The sequence below is a fragment of the Aotus nancymaae genome, unplaced genomic scaffold (assembly GCF_030222135.1).
Source record: "Aotus nancymaae isolate 86718 unplaced genomic scaffold, 86718_ANA_hifiasm-v0.15.2.pri h1tg000004l, whole genome shotgun sequence".
Lineage (NCBI taxonomy): Eukaryota > Metazoa > Chordata > Mammalia > Primates > Aotidae > Aotus > Aotus nancymaae.
In genome coordinates, this window is record NW_026988415.1 from 15,787,422 (window position 1) to 15,813,928 (window position 26,507).

Here is a 26,507-nt window from a genome sequence, read left to right on the forward strand (position 1 = left end):
CACCTGAGTAGCTGCGATTACAGGCACCCGCCACTGTGCCCAGCTAATTTTTATACTATTAGTAGAGACAGGGTCTCACTATGTTGGCCAGGCTCGTCTCAAATTTCTGAGCTCAAGCGATCCACCTGCCTTGGCCTCCCAAATCCATGCACATGGATTACAGGCATGTGCCACTGTGCCCAGCCAGGTCATTTATTCTTAATCTTGGGAAAAGTCAGCAAGAAAATTAGGATGATAACCTAATACCTCTAAGGGGAACTGGACCAGGCTGTCTCCTTACTTTAATGCTGCTTGGAAAACTGCTCATGACTCCTTCGCCTTTTTATTTAACATAAATATTCCAAGGTATCAAACATTTTTCAGGCACTATTTTCACTTTTCAAACTTCTCTCCAAGTTAAAACAGAATGCCTATATCTCTGCATGCACATATTATAAAACTGTGTGCTTTGTGTACTGTGGCTTGAAAGCCTTCTCTGTTTTTTTGATTTTATAAATGTTTTCATAATCACCCAAATGGTGCAGTTTCATTTTTGAATATAAACTAAATTTCCTAATGAAAAGTGCACTTGTTCTGGAACAATGCCAGAAATTGTCCAAAGAAGATACTTGAAGTTAGCGTCGTAAAATATCTGCGTGGATAAATTATCATGTGTTCAATTAAAACTACAGAACTGATTTTTTAATTCCTATTGAAATCATTGCAAGTTCTCCAAATTCTATCACTTATGCACTTCACATGCCTTCCTCATAATTAACATAAAGAAATTAATGTCGTACAAGCTTCAATATTTGATGCCATACGAATCCTGAGGATATTTAAAAGGAGAAGAAATGTAAATAGGATGAAATTCTTAAGCAAGATTACTGATATGACAGGACTAAAGAGCTTCGGAGTGTGTGAAAAGTGCCTCTTTTCTTCCCTTTAATAAGTCCATTACTTGCACTTGGGCATATTTTAAGGCCCTTTTCATGCTGAATCTAGAGTTGGGCATGCTTTGCATTTCAAGCTTTGTCTATGAATCAGTAAAAGCCAAAGTTATTTCTGCTTTAAAATAACAGGAGCCAGGAACAGCTAATCTCTTTTCATTCTGAGTTCCTTACATTATTTTACTGGACAAAGTTTGTGTTGGCTACAAAACAGGCCATTCACAACATCTATGAGAAGGAATTTAGGTAAGAATGAAGAGAGATTGTAGGATGTATAAAGACTCCCTCTCCTGAGCCCATTAAGAAATTCCAAATTGGCACTGTTTTGAATAGTGACATTGCATTAGCCTTGCTAATTTCAGTAATTCAAGCCAATAGCTTCTGTTTACCAATCTTTTGGCTAAAACCTTCCCATTACTGTAGTACCAATGTGCTTCTCAGCTAAGGTGAGTTGGTATTTTAAAATAAATGATTGCAGTGGGGAAAGTAGAGAAGCAAGTTGGAGGTTGATGATGGGCAGCATGGTAGCACCTCTCTCTGTCAGAAATGTTTTGAAAAGAGATATATGTCTTTACTTCCTCAGTAAGACAGGCCCTTTGCTTTTCTTTCTTTTAGCAGGAATGAGAGAGAATATGAGACAGAGGATTTGTCATTCCCTTACCTCATTGCATCTGACCTCTTTGATTATCTCTGTCTGGCTTTTAATTGTGTTCATTTCAATAATTGGGACAGGCAAAGAAACCCATCCAAGATTTTTAAAATTTTATTTTTAATTGGCAAATAATAATTGTACGTATTTGTGGAGTACAATGTGATGTTTCAATATGTTTACATTGTGGAATGAAGAAATAGAGACTTTTCTATAGTAGGAATACATTTGCTCTTCAGTTCATAAAATGCAAATAAACTTACAAACAGTTAATGGCAAAAACTCCAGGGAACTCCTTTTTAAAGACATTGTCCTAAGTCTGTCTTGAATAACTGGCATCTCACATCATGCTGGAAAAATGTACACAGAGAAATCTTCAGAGCCTCACAAGCTGAGAAAATGGAAAGATTGCTGAGTGTTTGAAAGGGTTTAGGGTTTCATTTGAAGAGCAGCTGCACCCCACCATGCCTATGCTCAGATACACAGAATATGGGCGAGGTGGTCCATTGGAAATCGCCCCAAGTGAATTGACAGGGAACCTCTGCCGGCAATCCACACCTTCCGCACATCCGGCCCTGGGTTATTGACCTGGTATTCCTGTCCGTCAGTGACTAAGACCAAAGCACAGATCCTTCCTGGAATACTTTGGCACATCAAAAAATAAAGATGAGACCGAGAGAGAAAGAGAGAGAGAGAGAGAGACAGAGTGAGACAGAGATAGAGACAGGAACAGAGACACAGGGAGACAGAGAGAGAGGAAGGACATCAAAGGGTGGGCGGGTAGATGATGTGAACACCCATGAGAGATTTTCGTAGGTTCCAGAGCAGTGTTTCTCCAGAAATGTTCATGGTTGAATCAAATAAAAAATAACATCTGACGCTTGAGGAGCACGTTAAAGTTTACAAATAATTTTTACATATCTTATCTCACTTGAGAAGTGAGTACAAGTATTTAGTATTATACAGGTTTCATACTAAATAATTAAGTCTTCTCTGCTTATAGACACAGCAGGAAAAGTCTGCGGATCAGTCTTCCCCAGGTTTCTCTTCTCAGAACCCTCCACAGGCTCTGCCCTTGCTCAGAACCTCCATGGCACTCTGTTCACGCCTCTCTTGCGGCACTCATCACATTCTACTTTGGCCTACAGGGGTTTTTGGTACTTGCCCCATCTTTCCCACAAGATAGAGAATTCCTTGAGGCCAATACTGAGTTTTCCCCAACTCCGTACCCACTATGGCATCTGGCACAGTGTCTAGCAAACAACAGGTACCCAATTTATGTTCATTGCTCCCCCTCCTAATACCTCTGCCATGTATCCATCTCCTGATAGATGGAGAGCCCCTTGAGGACAGGCTCCATGCATTCTCCTGTCCCCAGTGCCTGACCCGCTGGGTCCTCAGACATCCATAAATGTTCTCAGCACTCAGGAAATGTTACATAAATTGGCCAGGCATGGTGGCTCATGCCTGTAATCCCAGCACTTTGGGATGCAGGCAGATCACAAGGTCAGGAGTTCAAGAATAGCCTGACCAACATCGTGAAACCCCGTCTCGACTAAAAATACAAAAATTAGCCAGATGTGGTGGCGTGTGCCTGTAATCCCAGCTACTCAGGAGGCTGAGGCAGGAGAATCACTTGAACCTGGGAGGTGGAGATTGCAGTGAGCCAAGATCACAGCATTGAACTCCAGCCTGGGTAACAGAGTGAGACTCAGTCTCAAAAAAAAAAAGAATTGTTACATAATTACATAAATTAGCTAATTAATTATATTGTACTAAACATACTCAATATAAACCCTTCCTTTCACCTGTGGCTGCCACACCCACCACTCATCCACTTTAAGGGCTTATTTATGATGACATGTTTAAACCAAACTGTTTCTATCAGGCCTCAGGTAATGGTGACAAAGATCAGCATCCAAAATTTGATATGTTTTCAACCCTATCTTCCCGCAAAAAGGTACTCCAAAAAGGAAATTGTAAGGGTTAGAAGAGATTTTAGAGAAAGAAGCTATAGAGGAAGGAAAAGAAAAAGTAGTGCGATAAAGCAGGTAGGTGAGAGAGGCTAGAAGACCAAGGATGCTGTCTGAGTCAGTTCTCAGGGCCCCGCACCCTCTAAATGCTGCCTGGCCAAGGCATGAGAAAGATGAGACCAAAAGAAAAAATAAAAGCTCAAATTGAAAAGGGAACCTCCTAAACTTGGTCTTAGGCTTCATACTGAGGAAAAAAGATTTGCAGATTACTTACCTTGTTGTTAGTCAAAAGGGGCTTCACGTTTCTCCCCTGGGTGACCTAAGCTATAATCTGTCTCCATAGCCCTCTGTTAATAATTCTTCCATTTGTGAGGAAATTATAGTGACTGGAAAGGCTCAACTTACTTTCTCTAATCTCTTGGCAGATAAATTAAAAAGACAACCAAAAATTGCTGTCCGACCAGAATTCTGCATGGCATAGAGAGAACCAATTGGGACAAATCAATCAGAAAAAAAAAAAAAATCTTTATTTAAGGGAAATGCATCTTTAATCATGGTAATCCCCTTAGTAAATTGCTTTTTCTGGTGACATTGCATACCTAATTGCAGTTTGCTCATTTTGATTTTCTCTTTATATTGTTGCCTGCTTCTTACACAGTTGTGGATTGCAGGCTGAGCAAAGAACTCAGGTCCAAAATGTCACCACTTTGGGAAGGGAATCCAAGGTCACCAGACAATTATATTTCCTTTAGCACTTCCTCAAAAGACGTATTCTCCACCCTCTTAAATCATTTGGGTTATTTTCTCCAACAAGTATTCTCAACATCTTAAAACTGTGAAAATAAAAATGAAATATTGTAAATGGGTTCAACCAATGACCATAGTGGTAGCTCACATACTAGGATTTGCTCCATAATACAACCGATGTAGCCTCGTGTCATGCTGGGTTTTGCTTGTTTGTTTTTTATAAAAGCACTCTATTGCCAAGTCATAGTCAGTGGTGAGTCAGTGACTCCCAGATCACCTTCTACAGCAGTTGTGCCCAGCCAGATTCATCACATGTTGAAAATGCTGTTTGTTTCAAATGAATATTTTTTAATAGCAATTGCATTAGGGTGATAGCATTATAAGATAGTATTTCAAAGGAAAACTTTGCCATCACAATATTTCCTTGAGATCCTCCTCTACATAATTTTTTTGACATCATTTTTTAAGAAAACAATACATTAGTCTCCCTTCTCTCAAAATACCCAAAGGTGGTATGTTCTAGGATGTTCACTACAGCATTGTTTATACATGGAGAAATGAGAGAGAACCTAAAAGCCCATCAGTGGGAAAATGGTTAATTGTGTTATTTTAGTACTACGAAATTCCTTGCAGTGATGAAAAAGAAAGAAGTAGTTCCACATGTATGAACAGGCAGAGATTTCTAAGACATTACATTACAGTCTGAGCCTACGTATGCATATGTATGGAAAATACGTTTACCAGTAATTACCCTTGGATAGTGCTAGGAGGGGGAGGTGAAGGGGGACTTTCTTTTGTTACTCTATATACTTAGGCTTTGTTTGAATCTTTAGCTTTGAGAATGTATTCACATGTTGAGTAGTTTTAAAATTAACAAAATAAAAGAACTCTATCAAGAGTTCAGGGAGGATGATTTGAGAGGGGACAAGACGGGAGCTGTTACAATAGTGCAGGTGAGAGATTATAAGAACATAATCTAAGCAGGAGCAAACAATGGTAATGGAAAGAAGAATTCACAAAATATCAAGGAAACAGAATTTACAGGACGGGGTAATTAATTAGAGCTGGAGGATGAAAAAGGAAGAGGAATCTGGGGTTGACTAGCAGTTTTCTAGATTGGGCAATAGTAGAAGTATTTACTGAAATAAGGGAACCCTGGAGGAGGGGCAGTTGAGAATAGATATGCTGCATTCATTATTTAAGTGGCCTTTTTTTTTGAAATGGAGTCTCGCTCTGTCACCCACATTGGAGTGCAGTGGTGCAATCTTAGGTCACTGCAGCCTCTGCCTCTTGGGTTCAAGCGATTCTCCTGTCTCAGCTTCCCAAGCAGCTGGAACTACAGGTGTGCCCCACCATACCTGGCTAATTTTTGTAATTTTAGTAGAGACAGGGTTTTACCATGTTGGCCAGGCTGGTCTGGAACTCTTGGCCTCAAGTGATCCACCTGCCTTGGCCTCCCAAAGTGCTGGGATTACAGGTGTGCGCCACCACACCTGGCCTTCAGTGGCATGTTGAGTCTGAAATGTCTGAGAGATGTCCAAGTAGAAATGGCCAGTGGGCAGTTAGATCTCCAGAAACATGTCTGAGCTAGAGATAGATTTGGGAATCCTCAGTAATAAACAGAACCAGGGACACGGATAAGAGCATTTAGGAAGACTTGTAAAATGAGAAGAGTGAAGGTCAAGAAATAGATGAGAGAATACCCATCTTTAAGAAATGAGCTCATGCCTGTAATCTCAGCAGTTTGGGAGGCCGAGGCAGGTGGATCACCTGAGGTCAGGAGTTTGAGACCAGTCTGGACAAAATGGTGAAACCCTGCCTCTACTAAAAATACAAAATTAGCTGGGCATGTTGGCGCATGCCTGTAATCCCAGCTACTTGGGAGGCTGAGGAAGGAGACTCGCTTGAGCCTGGGAGGCAGGGGTTGCAGTGAGCTGCGATCGCGCCATTGCACTCCAGCCTGGGCAACAAGAGCAAAACTCTGTTCCAAAAAAAAAAAGAAAAAAGAAATGAGCGGAGGCAAAGAGCCTGCAAAGGAATCTGAGAATGATCAGAGAAGTAGGAGGAGGATCCAGAAGGAAGTGGTGTAAGGGGGACACTAAGTTTAAAGACAGGGAGTGGTCAGCCTGGCCAGGTGGCACACGTCTATAGTTCCAGCTACTCAGAAACTGAGGTGGGAGGATTGCTTGAGCACAGGTGTTCAAGGTTGCAGTGAGCTATGTTTGTGTCACTGCACTCAACCTGGATGATAGAGTGAGACTCTTTCTCAGAAAAACAAAAAAATTACCTGGGTGTAGTGGCGTGTCCCTGTAGATATAGCTACTTCAGAGGCTGAGGCAGGAGGATCATTTGAGCCTAGGAGGTCAAGGCTGCAATGAGCCATTATCGGATCACTGCACTCTAGCCTGGGCAACAGACCCTGTCTCTTAAAAAAAAAAAAGAGAGCAAGCGAGAGAGAGAAAATAGTCTTCGGTATTGAATGCTATAGCAAGCTCAGGATGGAAACCCTGAAAAGAATCCATTGAGGAATTAACTGTAAACTGGCAGGAAGGATCTTATTGGATTAATGAAAATGACCTAAAATTGAATTATGGTGATAGTTGCACACCTCAGTAAATTAAAACATATATTGAATTCTGTGCTTGAAATGTACTTGAAATGGGTGAATTTTATGAATTCTGTAGCATACAAAGTACTCCTTAATAAAGTTGTTAAAAATATAAATGGAAAAAAAGAATCCACTGAAATTTAGTTTAGGGCAAGCTATTATTCCGAAGGGTGCTTCTAGTCTAATCTCCTCCTAAATTGTTCGGGGAAAGCCCTATGGAATAAAATGATCAAGGGAGTCTATGAGAGTACTAATGCTACACCTCAACACACTGGTATTGCAGGATCAATATTTAACTTATTGATGATTTGCTTTTCACCTGGCTATAGATACTACCACCCTATGTCCCATCTTCCTTTGGATTGCAGATCAGTTGTTGTGCTTATTTTTATTATTTTTTTATTTTTAACACATATTTCCAGGAAAAAAGTAAGATGTCAGGCTATAAAGCCTCAATTTGTAACCGTTTTTGTTGTTGTTGTCGATTGCATTTTAGTATGTTGAAATATGGATTTTTATTGGCCCTGCAATAAGTGAGATTTCATACTGAAATCTCATCATTCCTTTTCTGACACTTCTATGATGCCTGTCCTTCTCAGCCGTTTTCCTTCTTAATTCAACTTGGCCAATCACACGATGTATTTGTCTTGGTTAATGGGCACATGTGATGTATTCTGTAGTTAGGTAAAAACAAAATGGAAAACTTCTGTCCCTTCTTAGTTGTAAGGAACCAGGGCTGCCAATGGTCCTGCTTAATTAAAGTGTTCATTTCTTGCCAACTGCATCTTCTTTTTATTTTGGTTCAATATCTTCCTGCTGCTTATTATACTCCTGCTTAGTGATCTGGCTGCCACTCTTTGTAGTAGAATTTTCCTTTTTCCCTTTCATATCTTTACCGCCGTGAGTTTGAGCCATTTGGCATCTTTCTACCTTTCCTGGCCTCCTTTTGCACTTGCTTGCTTTGTTCTAATGCCCACAGAGCTATTTGTATGAGGATCATCCCGCTTTTTCTCCTCAGTTGTCTTCCTGTTGCTTCCTTCTAACTTATGTCCTAATTATGTTCCCAAATTGAATTTTCTTCATCTGATGCCTCTTCTTTTCTTCCCCTGGATCCTGAGCGGTGCCATTGCGTGATTGCATTCAGCAAAATATCTACTACCTGTGAATTAGTTTCTTGTTGGGAGGGAGAAAAATTCAATGTAAACAACTGCTGATTTGGTTCTTCCATCTCCTCCATAGGCAGTGTCCTCACACCACCATCTATACCATATAGGGACATTTCTTATTTGTTGATAAATATTCACACTACTCCTGAGATTAACCTCTAGTTTAATAAGCTGGATAGATTATGTGTGTTTTTTCTCCTCACTCCAGGCAGGTCTGTGGTTATTTCCTACAATTATGTCTTGGTAGATAACTCCTTGGCAAACTTAAAGCCCTCCTCTCTAAGCGAGTCATGGTCTCCAAAAGACACTGGTCCCTTTCTTTGAAAAGGATGCAAAGCAGTCTCTTTAGATTTCTCTCCAGACAGTGTCTGTGGCAAAGAGAGGAATGCAAAGGTCACTTTAACTCTGAAGCCTTCACCCTTCTTCTCTGCCATGAGACCTCTCAAGACCTGAATGAAATCTTAGACTCTTAGGGCCAGCAAGGGTCATCAGAAGCTATTTACCTTCATCCCCTCATTCCATATTTGTATCCCTTCACCAACATCTCTACCTAATGTCTGTCCAAACTCTCATGGACTGCCTCCTAGAGATAGATCTCACTGCCTAGGGCCAGCCTATGCAATTTCCAGATTGCACTGATTATTAGAAAGTTCTTTATCTTTTAAGTCCAGATCGTGTTTTTAGAAAGTTCTTAATTTCTTTTAAATCCAAATCATTTTCCCCTTAGAGGAAAGACAAAGCCATGAACCAGCATTAACTAAAATAGCATGACTATGGGGCAAGAAGAATCTAAGATGAAGAAACAGAGAAAAGGAATGACAAAGAGGGTGCAGGCAGGTGCTGGGGGCAGGAGACAGGCAGGCAGTATCAGATAAATAAGTCTGTGGAGCTAGAGGGGTACAGGAGGGAAACTGAGGGAAGAGGCAGAAAAGGTGCTGAGAGAACAGTAAGGGAACGGAAACTGGTAGGAAATTAAAGAAGGAGATACTGGAATCTCTTCTAAAAGTAATTGAACCCAGACTAGAGGTTTAAATCAAAGTGGGGAGGTACAGAAAATCATTTTTAAGATTCAAAACCTAACAGAGGATTCCAACCTTGCCCTTTGCCTATGGCTGTGGAAAAGAGCATTATGGAGACAAGACAGAATATTTAGTAAAACAAGGACTAGACAGAAGAGAAGGGAATAATTGGACACAGGAAATTAGTTTAAAGAGCAATTGAAAGAGAAAAAGAAGTGAATAGAGAAATGGAAAAGGAGGGGGAACGAAAACACAGAACTTTTAGGTTAAGGAATTGCATTTTTCCTGTGCCAGCACGTAATTGTACTTTCCTGGCAAGCATCCTGCAGCCCTCTGCAAGGGGAAAAGGGTGCCGGCATGTGTGACTGCAGGGATTGAAGTCTTATTGCTTTGTATTATTACAGCCAAGCGAGGGACTTCATTAACGAGCCTGTGTTTTGATGTCACAGAGACAGGCACTGAAACTTTAAAAAATCAGCAGTCCCTGCACTTGAGAATCAGTGGCGATGGGAAGGGCAGGGTATGGCCCAGGGTGAGGGGTGAGGTGGGGGGGGAGGGGGTAGATTGTGAGGCTGGGATAGGGGTCAAATGTATGGGAACACAATTATGAAGTTTCCAAGTAAGAAATGAATAGAACCTACTCATCAAAAACCCTGTTTCCCGCCCAGCAGGGCACACAGAATGCCGGCATGTGTCAGCTGCTCACATAGCAAAGCATCAAGTTCCAGGCAGCAAAAGGGAGTGAGAACATAATCTTTGCGGATTCCATCCACACCGAGTGTGGTAAACTGATGCTGTGTGGGTAACGAGGACGGGGTATTGCTCAGTAGTGCCTTGGAATCTAGAGGTCAGGGCTTGAGTCCTGCCATTTGCTTCCTGAGCTGCCCACCACTGGCCATGCCTTTTTCTTGACTGCATCATGGATCTGTGGTGGCTCATTCTCCTAAGGAAATCATCAGTTAGTAGAGATCACTCCTTGGGAAGCATGTCTTGTAAGGAGGTAGCCCTTCACCTGCACATTCTCAGTAGGTTGGGAATATGTGTTCATTCATGTAGCCATTGATTCCTGCATTCAGTCAGTCAGTCAGTCAATGGAATGACTGATGTTTTTAGTTGTCTGTGTTAGCCAAGCACTGTGTGGGAGTGACAGTGGGGGAATAAGGTTAATTTCTTCCTTCAATGAAGCACAGTCTAGTTAGAGGAGAGGAACACAGAAATGACTAACTCTGCTATGAGGCAGATGGAAATTAGTGCTGTAATAGAGGTTCAATTCAATTAATACTCAGAGAGAGAAGTGGTTAATTTGGGTTGAAGTGAGAAGGGAAGGCTTCCTGTAAGAGGTAATCATGTAAGTTGAGGCTTGAAAGATACAATTGTGGGGCCGGGTGTGGTGTCTCATGCCTGTAATCCCAGCAGTGTGGGAGGCCGAGGCAGGGAAATCACCTGAGGTCGGGAGTTCCACACCAGCCTGGCCAACACGGTGAAACCCCCCTCTACTAAAAATACAAAATTAGCTGGGCGTGGTGGCGCATGCCTGTAATCCCAGCTACTTGGGAGGCTGAGGCAGGAGAATTTCTTGAAGCTGGGAGGCGGAGGTTGTGGTGAGCCGAGATGGTGCCATTGCATTCCATCCTGAGCAACAAGAGCAAAACTCCGTCTAACGACAACAACAAAAACCCCAGAAAGACACAATTGTGAATAGAAAAGAGAGAGAAAGGGTGGGTGAGAGACAGAAAAACAAAGAAGGGAGGAGGGAGAGAAAGAAAAAGGGGGGAGAGAGAAAAGGATGGAAAGAGAGAAGGAGGGAGGGAAGACAGGAAGAGACAGGGAGGGAAGGAGAAGAAGAGAGAGGGGGAAGGAGATGGAGGAAGGTAAAGAGAGAGAGGGAAGGAGAGACAATGAGGGGAATGATGGAGGGAGAGACAGCAGAGAGAGAGAAGGGGAGAAAAAGAGAGAGAGATAAAGAGGGGGGAGGAAGGGAGAAAGAGAGAGAGAGACCATTTCAGGGTAAGGGAATAGCGTGAAGAAAGACATGGGAACTCCAGAGCACTCGGCATTTTCAGCAAATGTTGAACAGGATGGTATGACTGCAGCATATGGCACTTGGAGAAATATATGGGCAGTTGAAACTGAAAAGCAAGAAAGGATGAGCTGGAGAGGCTCATGAATGCCATGCTCAGGAATTAGGACTCTATCCCACATGCAGTAGGGAGCCATAAAAGGATTTTGAGGAAGAGAGAAATGTGTTCCAACTTATGTTTCAGGAAAATAGTTTTCTTTGGTTCCAGCTATCACAGAATGGAACATTCTTTCTTCCTGGATGGCAATGGGCTGCTGGAGAGGATTGGCTCTCATGTGGCTAAGGTATTGAGGACTGTGGGTGGCGGTGAGGGGAAGCTGAAGGAAAGAGAAGAAATGGACAGCATGCGTGAATGTGAGAATGGGCACTCGCTGACATGCAGGTCCAAAGGTGGGAAGAGAGGAGGTGGTGCCAGGATGACAATGTGGGCTTCCAAGTAAATTAAGGGAAAATAGCCTCAATTTATAAATCCCATTGATGATGAATGTCTTAGTCAATTTTTACGCTGCTGATAAAGACATACCCAAGACTGGGAAATTTACAAAAGAATGAGATTTAGTGGACTTACAGTTCCGCATGGCTGGGGAGGCCTCACAATCATGGTGGAAGGCAAGGAGGAACAAGTCACATCTTATGTGGATGGTGGCAGGCAAAAAGAGAGCTTGTGCAGGGAGACTCTGGTTTTTAAAACCATCAGATCTCGTGAGACTTATTCATTATCATGAGAACAGCACGGGAAAGACCTGCCTCCATGATTCAATGACTTCCCACCAGGTCCTTCCCACAACCTGTGGGAATTCAAGATGAGATTTGGGTGGAGACACAACCAAACCATATCAATGAGGGAGAGATTTCATACTCAGAGAGTACTTAAAGAACAAATTCAGATGGAATAACTTAGGGAGGCTGTTCATCTTTCATGTATAAAGACACCTGCCTGCTGTTGATTACTGGATGGGGCGCATTCAGGGCCTTGAGCCATTTTGACCCTTGGCTATTGTATGAGCATCTTCCTTGGTTGTTGGGGACTGCCAGGACATTGCATGCATTTTAGTTCTCAGGTCCATTTTTTTTTTTTTGTAAGGTCCATCATGGCTAACTAAAAATGAAAGGTTCCCTGATTTGGGGTTTTCCCATCCAAGTATATCGAAAACCCTGATACACTGATGAAGCCCTAACATACTTGAGCTCCGAGGGACTGCAAGGCCACTCCCTCACTCCCACAACCCCTCACCAGCAATTGGATTTGGCTACAATAAGTGACATTTTGCATTTTTCTTCTGTGTGCTCAAAGCCCAATGATGCATGCCTCTGTAGCTGCATCATCCCTGATTTTTACATTGTTAACAGAGCTCTGTGACTCTAAACCATTAAATAATTTTTTAAAAAGTTATGAGGACAGAGTGTATGCTTTCATTTATTTTTTTTTAACACAGTTTCAGCTTAGCAGCCTTTGTATGAGTTACAAAAGCAAATGTAAGTTTCCTGAGAATGTGTAAAACTATCTCTTAAAAAATGCAGCCTCATGCCTCGGTGTGGTGGCTCACGCCTGTAATCCCAGCACTTTGGGATGCTGAAGCAGATGGATGGCTTGAGCTCAGGAGTTCAAGACCAGCCTGGGCAACATGGTGAAACGGTGTATGTCCTAAAAATACAAAAATTAGCCAGTGTGGTGGTGTGCATCTGTAGTCCTATAGGCTGAGGAAGGAGGATGGCTTGAGCCTGGGAGTCAAAGGTTGCAGTGAGCTATGATTGGGCCACTATACTCCAGCCTGGTAACAAAGCCAGACCCTGTCTCAAAAAAAATACAGCCTCAGATTAAAATCCTTGGTAAAAATTACCCTTTTCCCCATTTCCAATTGAAGAGCTATCTATATCTACTATTTCAGGGTAGCACTCAAATATACATTCATTTTCATTCTTTTGGATAACTTAACTTGACCTTCAAAGCACAGAAAGAATACCACTGGGCATGGATGCTTTGGTATCAGGTACATTCACACACAGACCCCTCTACAAAGTAAGATACCAGAGTAGTGGTGCACTCCCCTTAGGAACTAGGAAGCATCCCCAGATGCTGTTACCTCTTGGTTTCTAGTGCACATTTTTCTTTTTAAATTATGGCAAAATATATAGAATGTAAGCTTTGGCATTTTAACCAATTTTTATTTTTTATTGAGGTAAAATACACATATATACTTTGCATTATTTATTAATTTTGAGTGTGCAGTTCAGTGGTAATAAATTCATTTGTATTCTTTTTTTTCTCCTTCATTCCTCCTGCTTCTCCCCTTCCCAGCCTCTGGTAACTACCAATCTACCTTCATGAGATCTATCTTTTTAGCTCCCGCATATGAGTAAGAACATGTGATATTTGTCTTTCTGTGCCTGGCTTATTTCACTTAACATAATAGCCTCCATGGCCAGGTGCAGTGGCTCACGCCTGTAATCCCAGCACTTTGGGAGGCCGAGTTGGGAGGATCATTTGAGGTCAGTTCAAAACCAGCCTGGCCAACATGGTAAAACCCATCTCTACTAAAAATACAAAAATTAGCCAAGCGTGGTGGTGGGCACATTTAATCCTAGCTACTTGGGAGACTTTGGCAGGAGAATTCCTTGAGCTCAGGAGGTGGAGGATGCAGTGAGCTGAGATCACACCACTGCACTCCACCCTGGGAGACAGAGTAAGACTCCATCTCAAAAAAAAAAAACCCAACACATAATGGCCTCTAGTTCCACCCATGTTGTTGCAAATGACAGGATCTCATTCTTTTTTATAGCTGAATAGTACTCCATTGTGTATACACACCCATTTTCTTTATCCATTCATCTGTTGATGCACACTTAGGTTACTTACAAATCTGGGCTATTGTGAATAGTGCTACAACAAACCTGGAAGTATATATATCTCTTTGGTACACTGATTCCCTTTCTTTTGAGTATATACCTAGCAGTAGGATTGCTGAATCATATGGTAGTTTTATTTTTCATTTTTTGAGGAACCTCCAAACTGTTCTCCATAGTGGTTGCTCTCATTCCTACCGACAGTGTACAAGGGTTCCCCTTTCTTCACATTTGAACCATTTTAAAGTGTACAATTAAGTGGTGTTAATTTCTTTCATAATGTTGTGCAACCATCACCACTATTTCCAAAACATTTCATCACCCTAGAAAGAAACTCTGTAACCTTTAAGCTGTAACTCACCCTTTCCCTGCTCCCAGCCCCTAGCAATCACTAACTACTTTCTCTATGTATTTTTTTATGCTGGACATTTCATGTAAATGGAATTACCTACTATTTGGTATTTTGTGACTGGCTTCTTTCACTTACTGTAATGTTTTTGAGGTTCATGCACGTGGTGGCATTTATCGGTACATCATTTCTCTTTTTTGGCTAATATTCCATTGAGTGGATGTACCACCTTTTGTGTCTCCATTCATTTGTTGATGGACACTTGAGTTGTTTCCACCTTTTGAATATTATGAATACAATGCAATGAACATTGGTATACAAGTATCTGTTTGTGTATCTGGTTATAGGTTGTTAATGCATCAACGACAGCAAGAATATAGTATCTTCAAAGGCCATCTTGCTTTGGAATTCTAGAGACACCTTCTAACAAAACTCGGTTGTACAGACTGGTTAGGCGTTGTGGCACTAACAGCACTGCCATGCACTTCAGGCACAGTCAGGGTGGCAGATGCCCTCACTTTGCTCACTCTCAGACTTCTCAGAGAATCCACATTAGCTCCCCCTCTCTCTCCTTAACTCAGTATTCTCTGTCTTCTTTTTTCTTTAAGAGATGGGTCTCTCTGTGTTACCCAGACTGGAGTACAGTGGCTATTCATGGGTGCAATCATAGTGCATACAGTCTTGAACTCCTGGCCTGCCACCTCAGCAACCCAAGTAGCAGGGATGACAGGCAGGCACCATGGCTACATCTGGTTTGTTACCCAACAATCCTACTGAAATGCCTTTGAAAAAATCACCCGTAACCCTCTATTTAACATCTACAGTGGCTTCTTTTCAGTCTTTACTTTTCTCGACCCCTACACAACATTTGCCATGTTGATCCGCCCCTCTTTAAAGTGCTTCCCGTCCCTTGCCCCCTCTAGATCAGTTGTCTTGATCTTCTTCCCTGGCCCTTGCTGTACAGTGTCTCTGTCTCCAGCTCCTCCACTTCCACTGACTCTTAGGCCCATCATTTCTCATGGGAATGAGATAACCTTTCCTGTGGGAAGTAAAGGCTTTGATAAGCTTTGATTTCTGTGGAGCTGTTAGGCGGTCTCAGGCAAGAAGGACATGTAGACATCAGAGGAGTGGTCAGAACACTGCTGGGGAAGGTGGTGAGAATGCTGGGGCTGGTGGAGGAGACCCAACATCCACATTACCCACAGATACTGTCAGTGCTTCCAGGATGGGGTTGTTCTGTTCCTGGGAATATGATTTGATTAATGATGTGCCTAAATAAATATGGTAGACTGGGCACAGTGGCCCACACCTGTAATCCTAGCATTTTGGGGTGCTGAGGAGGGAGGATCACTTGAGGCCAGGAGTTTAAGACCAGCCTGGGCAACAGAGCAAGACCCTGTCTCTACAAAAAATAAAAATAAAAATAATTAGCCAGGTATGGTGGCACATGCCTGTAGTCCCAGCTACTTGGGAGGCTGAGGTGGGAGGATTACTTGAGCCCAAGTATTCAAGGCTGCTGTGAGCCATGATCGTGCCACTGCGCTGGGAAACAGAGTGAGACCCCATCTTTATAAATAGTAAGTAAGTATGTAAATAAGTAAGTGGTGGCCCATATGACTTTTTTGTTTCTTTCTTAATGGATAGACATAATAGTGAAGCATAGCTGGTGGTTGAAACTCCCTGGAAACATTTATGTTAGGAAAAGGAAGCAGTCTGAGCCCTAGTTAACGATAATCACTGATGTTACCCTCCTAACAAAGAAGTTGCCATAGAAAAGACTACACTAATTCACTCATCAGGAATTTGTGAGTCAGAAGGTCCAGCGTGGTAGTTGACAAAGCCCAGGTGACCCAAGTTGCCTAACTGTGTTTTTTTGTTTTTGTTTTTGTTTGTGTTTTCATTTTTTTGAGACAGGGTCTTACTCTATCACCCAGGCTGGAGTGCAGTGGCACAATCACAGTTCACTGCAGCCTCAACCTCCTGGACTCAGGCAATCCTCCCATCTCAGCCTCCCAAGTAGCTGGAACTACAAGCACACACCACCATGCCCAGCTAACTTTTCTATTTTTTGTAGAAACAAGGCTTCACCATGTTTCCCAGGCTGGTCTCAAACTCCTGGGCTCAAGCAACCCACCCTCCTTGGCGTCCCAGAATACTGGAATTACAAGGTGTTAGCCACCGTGCCCAGTCTCTAACAGTGTTTTTAAGATTTTTCTACCTAAATCACCCCATACGTCAGAGCAGAGTGAGAGTGAATCCTTACTCCTGAGGATCTGAGATATACCCTGCTAAACAGGAAATGTCTGATGAAGTCTTCAGTGACTTTCAAAGTAATACATTTCTGTTCCATCATTAGCCTTGCATGTTTTAGTATAAAATAGCATGCTTTCCCCCAATTCCCTAGGAAGAAGCATGCCATGGCTTGCTCCTACCTACAGCCCACTGCAGTATAATCTGAAGATACACATACTCCAGACTGAGAAACAGAGGCCTATAATAAGAGAGGCCACACCTCAGCTAATGGGAAAAATTCATTGTATTCTTTCAACATCCCATTGTTGTAACTAAGGATGTTTGCAGACTGGAATGAGCCATAAGAAATGAAGCAGACATCTCATTGCCCAAACCCTCTTCTAGGAGAGGCCACTGAATCATTCCTAGGTGTTACTGTCATTTAGTGGGCAAAATTAGCAATTCATTTCTTTGTCAAAAAGGCAGATTGTGGGCTGGGTGTGGTGGCTCACACCTGTAATCCCAGCACTTTGGGAGGCCAAGGCAGGCAGATCACTTGAGCACAGGAGTTCGAGACCAGCCTGGACAACATGGTGAAACCCTGTATCTATGAAATACACAAAAATAATCCAGGAGTGGTGGTATGCACTTGTAATCCCAGCTACTCGGGAGGCTGAGGCACAAGAATCACTTGGACTCTGGCGGTGGAGGTTTCAGTGAGCCAAGATTATACCACTGCACTCCAGCCTAGGTGACAGAGCAAGACTGTCTCAAAAAAAAAAAGCAGATTGTGAAATGAGCCCATTCCCAAAAGGAGTCCCATTAGGCCAATTAAAAACCAGAGGTCTCAAGTGTTCCTCTTCCTCTTCATCTGATCTATGAAAAAGAAAATCTAGACTCCCAGAGACCCAAGAATCATTGGCAAAGTTATTTTCTTCTTCTTTAAAGTCTAAGTAGTCATTTCACATCTAAAAATTCACAAAAGAGGAGGTATTGAGGTGGCAGGAAAGAGAGTTGTGCTGAAGGGAGAACAAGGAAACCAGGGTCTGTTTTGGATTCAGGAGCGAATGGCAGAGCCCAACAGCTTCTGTGGGAACAGGCAGCAGAGTGAGCAATATTGCAATGAATGTGATTTCTCTAGAGATTTTCCCCAGCTTCAGCCTCTGGGGTTTGCCAAGCAATGTCCTGAGGTTTCACATAGTCATGTCTTGGAGGCCAACTGTACATAGCAAATGCAAAACACAGAGATAGCAGTATTGCTCTGTTGCTATATTAGGGCCAGATTGAAGCCATCTGCTGGTGCAAGCTTGGCAAGGAAGAAACCCCCATGCTTGGCTCAGCATCAGCGTTCTCTCTCCTGGCATGTTGATAGCAGCACTTCTTTCAGGCTGCCCTCCTGTTGATATGGGTGAAGCCCCCATAGCAATGCATCGTCCTCCTTGAAGCCCACGCCCTCAGAGGGTGAGCATTTGCTTCCTATTATATGCTCAGACTCCAGTGTAAGGGCCCAAAGGCTTGTCTTGCTGGCTCCCAGATCCCCTGTGCATGCCTGTCCATGCCTGCTTGATGCACCCCAGGTCCAGCAACTTCTCCCCCAAAACTCTGCGTGTACTGGGTTCAATGGAAGTTGTTATGCCAGAGTTTAAAAGCAAAACAGAAACAATCCAGCATGGATTGCCAGGATCTGTTATCCAAGATTAAAAAACAGCTCAATAAAAAAGAAAATTAAGAATTTAGTAGCGGCCAGGCGCGGTGGCTCACGCCTGTAATCCCAGCACTTTGGGAGGCCGAGGCGGGTGGATCACGAGGTCAAGAGATCGAGACCATCCTGGTCAACATGGTGAAACCCCGTCTCTACTAAAAATACAAAAAATTAGCTGGGCACGGTGGCGCGTGCCTGTAATCCCAGCTACTCAGGAGGCTGAGGCAGGAGAATTGCCTGAACCCAGGAGGCGGAGGTTGCGGTGAGCCGAGATCGCGCCATTGCACTCCAGCCTGGGTAACAAGAGCGAAACTCCGTCTCAAAAAAAAAAAAAAAAAAAAAAGAATTTAGTAGCTAATGAACATCACCAGAGAAACATCCTAAGAGAAGCAACTGATTGACCCAACTTGCTTATGGAGGCCCTGTCAGGGACAGCCACCTTGGCTGCTGTAGGTGGAGGAATGATTCCAGCCTGCAGCAGGCTGTGTCCCTCACTGGGCTGCAAGAGCCTTGGAATCAGAGAGAAATAACACTAGAAGGAAACTTAGAGGTCATGCAGTTCAACACTTTGATTTACCAGATGGGGCAAATGAGGCCCAGAAAAGAAGGGAATTACTTCTCTAAGGTGAAATAATAAGTCAGTAGCTAAACTAGGCTTGGAACCCAGGGCTCCAGACTGCCAAGATGCACAGAATCACTTGAGGCCAGGAATTTAAGACCAAGCTTCCTAGGGACTCTGCTGGGAGACGCTGAATAACCAAAGATGGAGGGCTCTCTATTTATTGCTTTTTCCAATGCAGACAAACTTTTCAGCACAAGAAAAAAATGCAGACCTTAATGACTGACTATTATTTTAAAAAGGATTATCTAATCTGCAACAAAAAGGACATGCAGGTGAAATGAGAGTCAGGGCTGAGTGTTTAATTAGTACAGATGTTGGGTCTACCCTCTGGGCGTAGTTGAACTGATTACAAATAGAAACAGATTTTTGGATTTAGCATGAAAAATCTCCTTACTGGCCCAAAAGGTTCTCACTGATGATCAACTTCAAGATAGAAACAATTTATGTGCATTTTATAATATGTACCTAATACAACAAAATCACTTCTGGAAAATCACTGATAAACATAAAAATACAAATGATTGAAAAGAGAATGGTTTGTGGTGATTCCCATAATACATCTGGTTTGTAGCAAACTGAGAAGTTTCTGGTTTGGTGTAGATTTAGCCTCTTTGTAGGTTTTTTTTTCCTTCTTTATTTGCTACTGGCTGATCCCCAGATACTGTTCCCACAGGCTTCTTGTTTATTTCAACACAAGGTGTCTGACAAGTCTCTCCCTCTTAGAGCTGTCTTCCACAGTGTTAACAATGATCTTTCTAAAATACACAAATCAGATTGTGTTGTTTGCTTACTTTAAAATCTTCAGCGGCTCCCTATTGCCCACAGAATAGTTTTAGCATTCCTAATCCACCATGATTTGGCCCTTACTTGTCCCTCTGCCTTACCTTTCATCACCCACCACCTCTTCTGCAACAACACACACACAGATACACACACACAGCACAACAATGTACATCCTGTGGCTCCTCTTACCATGGAGGCTACTTGCTGCCTCACAGACATTCTCTGAGCTTGGTGATTTTGGTCAAGCCGCATCCTTTGCCTGGAATAACCATTCATTCAGCCATTGCCATAATTCTGTCCATCCTTCATGGTGTAGATTATGTCCCTATTATTATTAATTTTATTTTTTATTTTTATTTCAGTAGTTTTGGGGGTACAGGTGTTGTCTGGTTACATGGATGAGTTCTTTAGTGGTGAATTTTAGATTTTAGTGCACCCATCACCTGGGCAGTGTATACTGTACCCAATATGTAGTGTTTTATCCCTCACCTCACTCCCGCCCTTTCCCCTGAGTCTCCAGGGTCTATATCATTCTTATGCCTTTGTGTCCTCATAGCTTAGCTTCCACTTATAAGTGAAAACATATGATACTTGGTTTTCCATTCCTGAGTCACTTCACTTAGAATAATGTCCTCCAGCTCCATCCAAGTTGCTGCAAAAGACACTATTTCATTCCTTTTTATAACTGAGTAGTATTACATGGTGTACATATACCACATTTTCATTATTCACTTGTTGGTTGATGGGCACTTAGGCTAGATCCATATCGTTGCAACTGTGAATTGTGCTGCTATAACTATGCGTGTTCATGTATCTTTTTCATAGAATGACTTCTTTTCCTTTGAGTAGATACCCAGTAGTGGGATATCCCAATTGATTTAAGACATCTTCCCAGATCTTTCTATTCGGAATTTTTATCTCTTTCTCTTCTACCCCCAAGGTGTTTGCTTGTGCCTTTAGCTGAGTCCTTTCTACTTTCTGCCACATAGCTAATTGGATTGCCTCTCGATCAATTTCCCTTGTCAGTGAAGGGGTTCGTGAAGGCAGACACTAAGTCCTTCTCTAAACTTCTACTGTGATGCTTGAGACATCATAGGCTAGTTTTGTTTGTTGAATTAAATTGGATTACATTTCCCCTATCCAGAAACGTCTGTATTTATCTTTGACCAAAAATCCCATTTCCTCTGTCTCCATAATACTTTCCTGTTGTACTAAGCTATTCCCTTTATCTCTAATCTTCATGATGGTGACCCAAGCATAGAGTGGCTTTGCTGGGATTCCCATCAATTATAAGCCACAGGTGCCTGGCTATGGAATTGGGTGATAAACTTTTGCTGCTGCTGAATGAAGAGCCTCAGGAAACCTGCAGCCATAGCTTAGGAAACACAGGAAGATAGCATTCTGAATATTCTTGGGGGTCCTTTGAAGGTAGAAGGACCTTTGTGGTTGGGGTATCCAATGGCCTTGGCCATCATTGTTGATTTCTTCAGGGAAATAGAACTGATAGGATAATTTCCATGCCCAAATCCAGAGTGCTTTTCAGGATTTCAAAAAGTTTAGCAACACTACTTAATCAAGTATGTGGTCAATTTTATGTGGAAACAGTGACTTTGCTCTCATGCTTTTTGGAAGTTCTCTTTGGCACTGTGTATTTCACTAATGGAGTTTATTTGTTTTCAAGAAAGAATCCATTACTACCTATTCACTGTAGTTTATTTGGTATACAGAATTTTTCAAGAGGCAGTATAGCTTCATATGAGGTTTAGAGTCAGACCTGGACTCAAATAGTTCTTCTACCCCTTACCAGCTGTGTGAATATGGGCAAAGTACTTAATCTGAGCTTGAGTTTCCTCTCCAGTAAAATGGGAATTATAGTACCTACATTATAATATCATAAAGATGGTTAACTTAAATGAAATAATGTACAGAAATAGTTTAACACATTGCCTGGACTACAGTGAGGACTCAGTAATTGGGGGTCATTACTATAATTTCAAAATACAGGGCCCAAGTGATAGAAATAACAGAAGAAGGCCAGGCGCAGTGGCTCGCGCCTGTAATTCCAGCATTTTGGGAGGCTGAGGTGGGCAGATCGCTTGAGCTCAGCAGTTTGAGACTAGCCTGGGCAACACGGCAAAACCCTGTCTCTAGAAAATAAAAATAAAAATAAAAATAACCAGGCAGAGTTTCACATGCCTGTGGCCCCAGCTACTTGGGAGGCTGATGTGGGAGCATCGCTTGAGCCCAGGAAATTGAGGCTGCATTGAGCCGTGATCACACCACTGTACTGCAGCCTGGGTGACACAGAAAGACCCTGTCTCAAAAATAAAACAAAACAAAAAAACAAACAAAATCAGAAGAGGTCTTATCAGGCCAAAAAAAAAAAAAAAAAAAGATTAGAAACAACTGGATTTAAAAAAACTTCTGGGTTTGCCATAACTGCTACAGTAAACAAAACTGTTGAAAGTTAGCAGATGATCTGAAGAAAGAAACAGTGTAGGAGCTGAGCAGTGACATTAATAGATATTGTTTCATCTTTATGTTGGGCAAGGGAGCACCCTCCAGAAAAGGAATCTGAAAGCAATGCTGAGAGTGCTCTCATTCAGGTCAACCCTAAAAATACTCCTCTTCATTTAACTTGAGAAGTTGCTGTGAGAACCAAGGCTGGGCTTTCAACAGATCTAGCCATATGCGCTCTCCACTTTGGTGAAACCCGATCATGACCTAAGCCTCTGCTATCCTTGCCGACTGACAGCTGACCTCGGCCTTCTCTATGCACCCTGCATAGTTCACCTTTCAAAGAAAGAGTTCTGATTTCCAAGTAGAGCATTGCTCTTTGTTCTTTTTCTCTTTTTAATTTTTTGTTTATAGATATTTATTTTGGAAGGGAGGGAATGTAGATTATAGTCTGCTCAATTGCTTTTCCCTGGGTAAGAGGGTTTCCTGGAAAATTTGATTTGAATTATTAAGAGCACTCAGGAAGAAAAACTCTGTGCTTTTAAAGGAGTAAAATGTAACTAGATTGATATATATATATATATATTTTTTTTTTTTTTTTTTTTTGAGACAGAGTTTCGCTCTGCTGCCCAGGTTGGAGTGCAATGGCGTGATCTCAGCTCACCGCAACCTCTGCCTCCCGGGTTTAAGCGATTCTCCTGCCTCAGCTTCCCGAGTAGCTGGGATTACAGGTGCCTGCCACCACACCCAGCTAATTTTTGTATTTTTTTTTTAGTAGGGATAGGGTTTCACTATGCTAGTCAAGCTGCTCTCAAACTCCCGACCTCAGGCAATCCACCTCCCTCGGCCTCCCAAAGTGCTGGAATTACAGGTGTGAGCCGCTGCACCCGACCCAAGATTCATATATCTTAAAAGTTAGGGCATCATTTCTTTCTACAGCCATGAAAATGGTTATATTTAATAACAAAATGGAGAAAATAGTTGTATAAAGATCGTAGACAAAAGTTCAACAAAATATATATTATTAAAATGAATAGGAAAAATATCAATATCCACTACATAAAAAGGCAAAAGGTAAAAACTACTATGCATTGAGAAATATAATTAGTAAACTAAAACATAGGAAAAGTTTATCTGCAAAAGTAATCAAATCCGTGCAAATTAAAGAAATGTTGAGATGTCACCTTATATTAACACAAATATCTTTTTTCGATGGAGGTGCCATAAAATTGGTTCTCTCATCATTGCTGGTGGCAGTGTGGATTGCAATAGACCTTCTGGAAATTGGTATCACAGTCTATGAAATTAGACTCCCTGGCTTTGATCACTTTGACCTTGCTGCCCGTCTTAACCAGTGCCAGCCTTAGCAGAGCGCTGGTCCTGAGCCCTGCTCTGTGCTGGACCAGCTGAGTCCCCACACTTTCTTCCTGTGACTTATTGAGTGTTTCATCCCCTGTAAGAGAAGCTCTTCCTTCCTCTTCCTTCCTTCCCTTTGTAGAATCCCAGTCATTTCCTCTGTGCCTGTTGCTGGGCATCTCAGTGTCCCAAAGGATCTTTCCAGCTCCCTTGGCTACCAGATAGTTGGCTGGTGAAATTGCTCGCATCACATCACCATCACAATATATTGAAATAGCAACATCGGCAATGGAGTCTAGAAGAGCCAAGGGAGATTTGATCTCTAAATCTGGAAAAGCAAATCTGAAAGAAATTGAGCCCTGGGCCAGGGCCAGCCATCTTGAATTCCCTGATAAACCACTGTCTTTCTTAGGTTTGCCTTCTGGGGGCACCTTTGCTTTAGGGCAAGCTAAATAACACCCTGATTTCTTTTCAGAATCATGAACATGTATCATAAATGGTAGGCGGTCAAAGAACGAAAGGCCCTTGCCCATTAGCCTCTCCTTACTCCCCATTCACTTGGTGTCAGTTTAAGTCTATGCTTTGATCAATTTTGCTTTTTTGCGAGTATTTTTTCTAGGGGGGATGAAAAGACCTTAGAGATAAAAGGAGAATTATTTGGAAAAATAAAACAACTTTCAACAGCAAACTACCTATCCTCAACCCTAATTAAAGGAAAGCTCCCAGAATAAGGAAATGTGTATAAGGTTCAGGGCCTACGAAAGGTACACTGGGAACCCACAGCACCCCCTTCCCGACCACCACACATACACACAAGAACACACCCACATGGTATAGTCAACCACATGGCATCTTATGTTTTGATACCCATAAGATCTGATGAAAATGCCCTTCAAGCAAAACCTTGCCTGGAAGGAGATGTTGCAAAGGGCCAGTGTGCACCCTGCACTGTGGGTGCAGCCAAGGAGGAGTGGGGTGAAGCCTGTTCGCTCCCCACTCCCCCTTGCTGTGATCTCTGGAAGGAGCACTTCTGGCTATCTCCTTCCACTGCCTCCCCTCCCCTCCCTGACACACACATCCTTCTTTTTCCCATCTCATAGTGGCCTTTTCCTCTCCCATAAAAAGGGGAATCAAAGCTGAGGCTTTCCAGCAGTCTAGACACATGCTCGAGCTGTGGGTAGTGTTATACTGAGGCTATGCGTAGACTTGCATTTCAAATCCTTCTCTTTCGATTGACAGAACTGGCCTATGATCTGGATGTGGATGATGCTCCTGGAAGCAAGCAGCAGGTGATTCCGAAGGACAACGAGATAAGCACCTCTCACAACCTCGGGAATGCTCATTACCCACTGAAGCTTCTCACCAGCATGGCCATCTCGGTGGTGTGCTTCTTCTTCCTGGTGCACTGACTGCCTGGTGCCCAGCACATGTGCTGCCCTACAGCACCCTGTGGTCCTCCTCGATAAAGGGAACCACTTTCTTATTTTTTTCTATTTTTTTTATCCTGTATGCCTCCTCCAGCCATTAAGTAGAGGACTAACCTTGTGTTATGTTTTTGAAAATCAAATGGTATGTTTTGGAGGAAGGTAAACTTTAGTGGTAGTATATAGATTGTCCTTTTGCAAAGAAAAAAAAAAACATCAAGTTGTGCCAAATTATTTTCCTATGTTTGGCTGCGAGAACATGGTTACCATGTCTTTCAGTCTCACTCTCTCCCTTTCTTTCTTTCTCTTTGCATGGATTTCTTTGGAAAAAAAATAAATTGCTCAAATAAAAATGTATTGGCTCTTTTTTGCAAACCATCATCTATGGTGACTGTGCAATGCCTTTTTTCCTTCTCACTAAACTATCTATCCAATATATTCTCATCAGGCTCCAACAGGATCCTTGAAACCCACCTCCCTGTCTTCCTTCTGGGTGGAAATCGATTCTGACTCCAGGCACCAATTAGAGCCACTCCCTCTCAATCCACAATCTCCATTTCCAAACCTTGGGTTGGAGTATCTTGTCTATGAAACCAAAGGTATCTCAAAAGAGTTCCCTGGTCCAGTCTCTCTTTACAACTTTTACTTTGCTAAAAATGCTTTGCCAAATAGGAATCCTCTGTGTAAATCAGGTACAGTAGCTCCATTTATCTTTTCCCTTCTCCCAACTCAAGATAGGTGAGCCCAAACAGTGCAAAGAAATCACTCCCCAGCTTCTTTGCTGCTCTCTCAGACTTGCTGAGTTGCCTCTCTCCACAGGCGCTGCCGCATGGCATGGGCAGCCATTGCTCTGGGTCAGGTTGCAGAAGTTATCATCAGCAAACCCATGATTTACAGAAAACAACTCTCATTCTTGCCCTCAGGTGAGCTTCTTCAACATTCATTTATTCAACGAGCAGGTTTTGTGTACCTGTTGGGTTTCAGGTACTGTACCAGATGCTGGAGACAGTGGAAAACAAAACAGAACTCAGCCCTGCTCTCATGGAACTGAAAGTCTGACACCAGTACTAATTACAACACTGGCTTTTCATCAACCATGGCCCAGTATTAAAACTCAAAATCTGTTTTTTGCCGGGTGCGGTGGTTCACGCCTATAATCCCAGCACTTTGGGAGGCTAAGGTGGGAAGATCATTTGAAGTCAGGAATTTCAGACCAGCCTGGCCAACATAGCGAAAGCCTGTCTCTACCAAAAATACAAAAATTAGCCAGGCATGGTGGCAGGCACCTGTAATCCCAGCTACTCAGGAGGCTGAGGCAGGAGACTTGCTTGAACCTGGGAGGCGGAGGTTGCAGTGAGCCAAGATCATGCCATTGCACTCCAGACTGGATGACAGAGCAAGACTCTGTCTCAAAAAAAAAAAAAATTGTTTTTTATACATACAACATTGTAATAATAATGACATTTACTTATGTCGATACTCAGACATTCTGCTGCCGAGGGATCCCAGGAATAACCACCCTCCATTTTTGTAATGTGTATAATGCTTAGCACATTGCCCTGTTGCC

At 42.5% G+C, this 26,507-nt stretch overlaps 1 protein-coding gene across 1 annotated transcript in view; it reads left to right on the forward strand.

Moving 5' to 3' along the window:
- The window catches only part of GPC3 (glypican 3), a 456,271-nt gene extending 430,952 nt beyond the window's left edge, over positions 1-25,319 (forward strand). Inside the window, exon 8 of the mRNA XM_012474320.2 lies at positions 24,756-25,319. Coding sequence (XP_012329743.1) covers positions 24,756-24,925 — 170 coding nt within the window. The 3' untranslated portion in view covers positions 24,926-25,319. The remainder of the gene's footprint in view (positions 1-24,755) is intronic.
- The last annotated feature ends 1,188 nt before the right edge of the window (positions 25,320-26,507 follow it).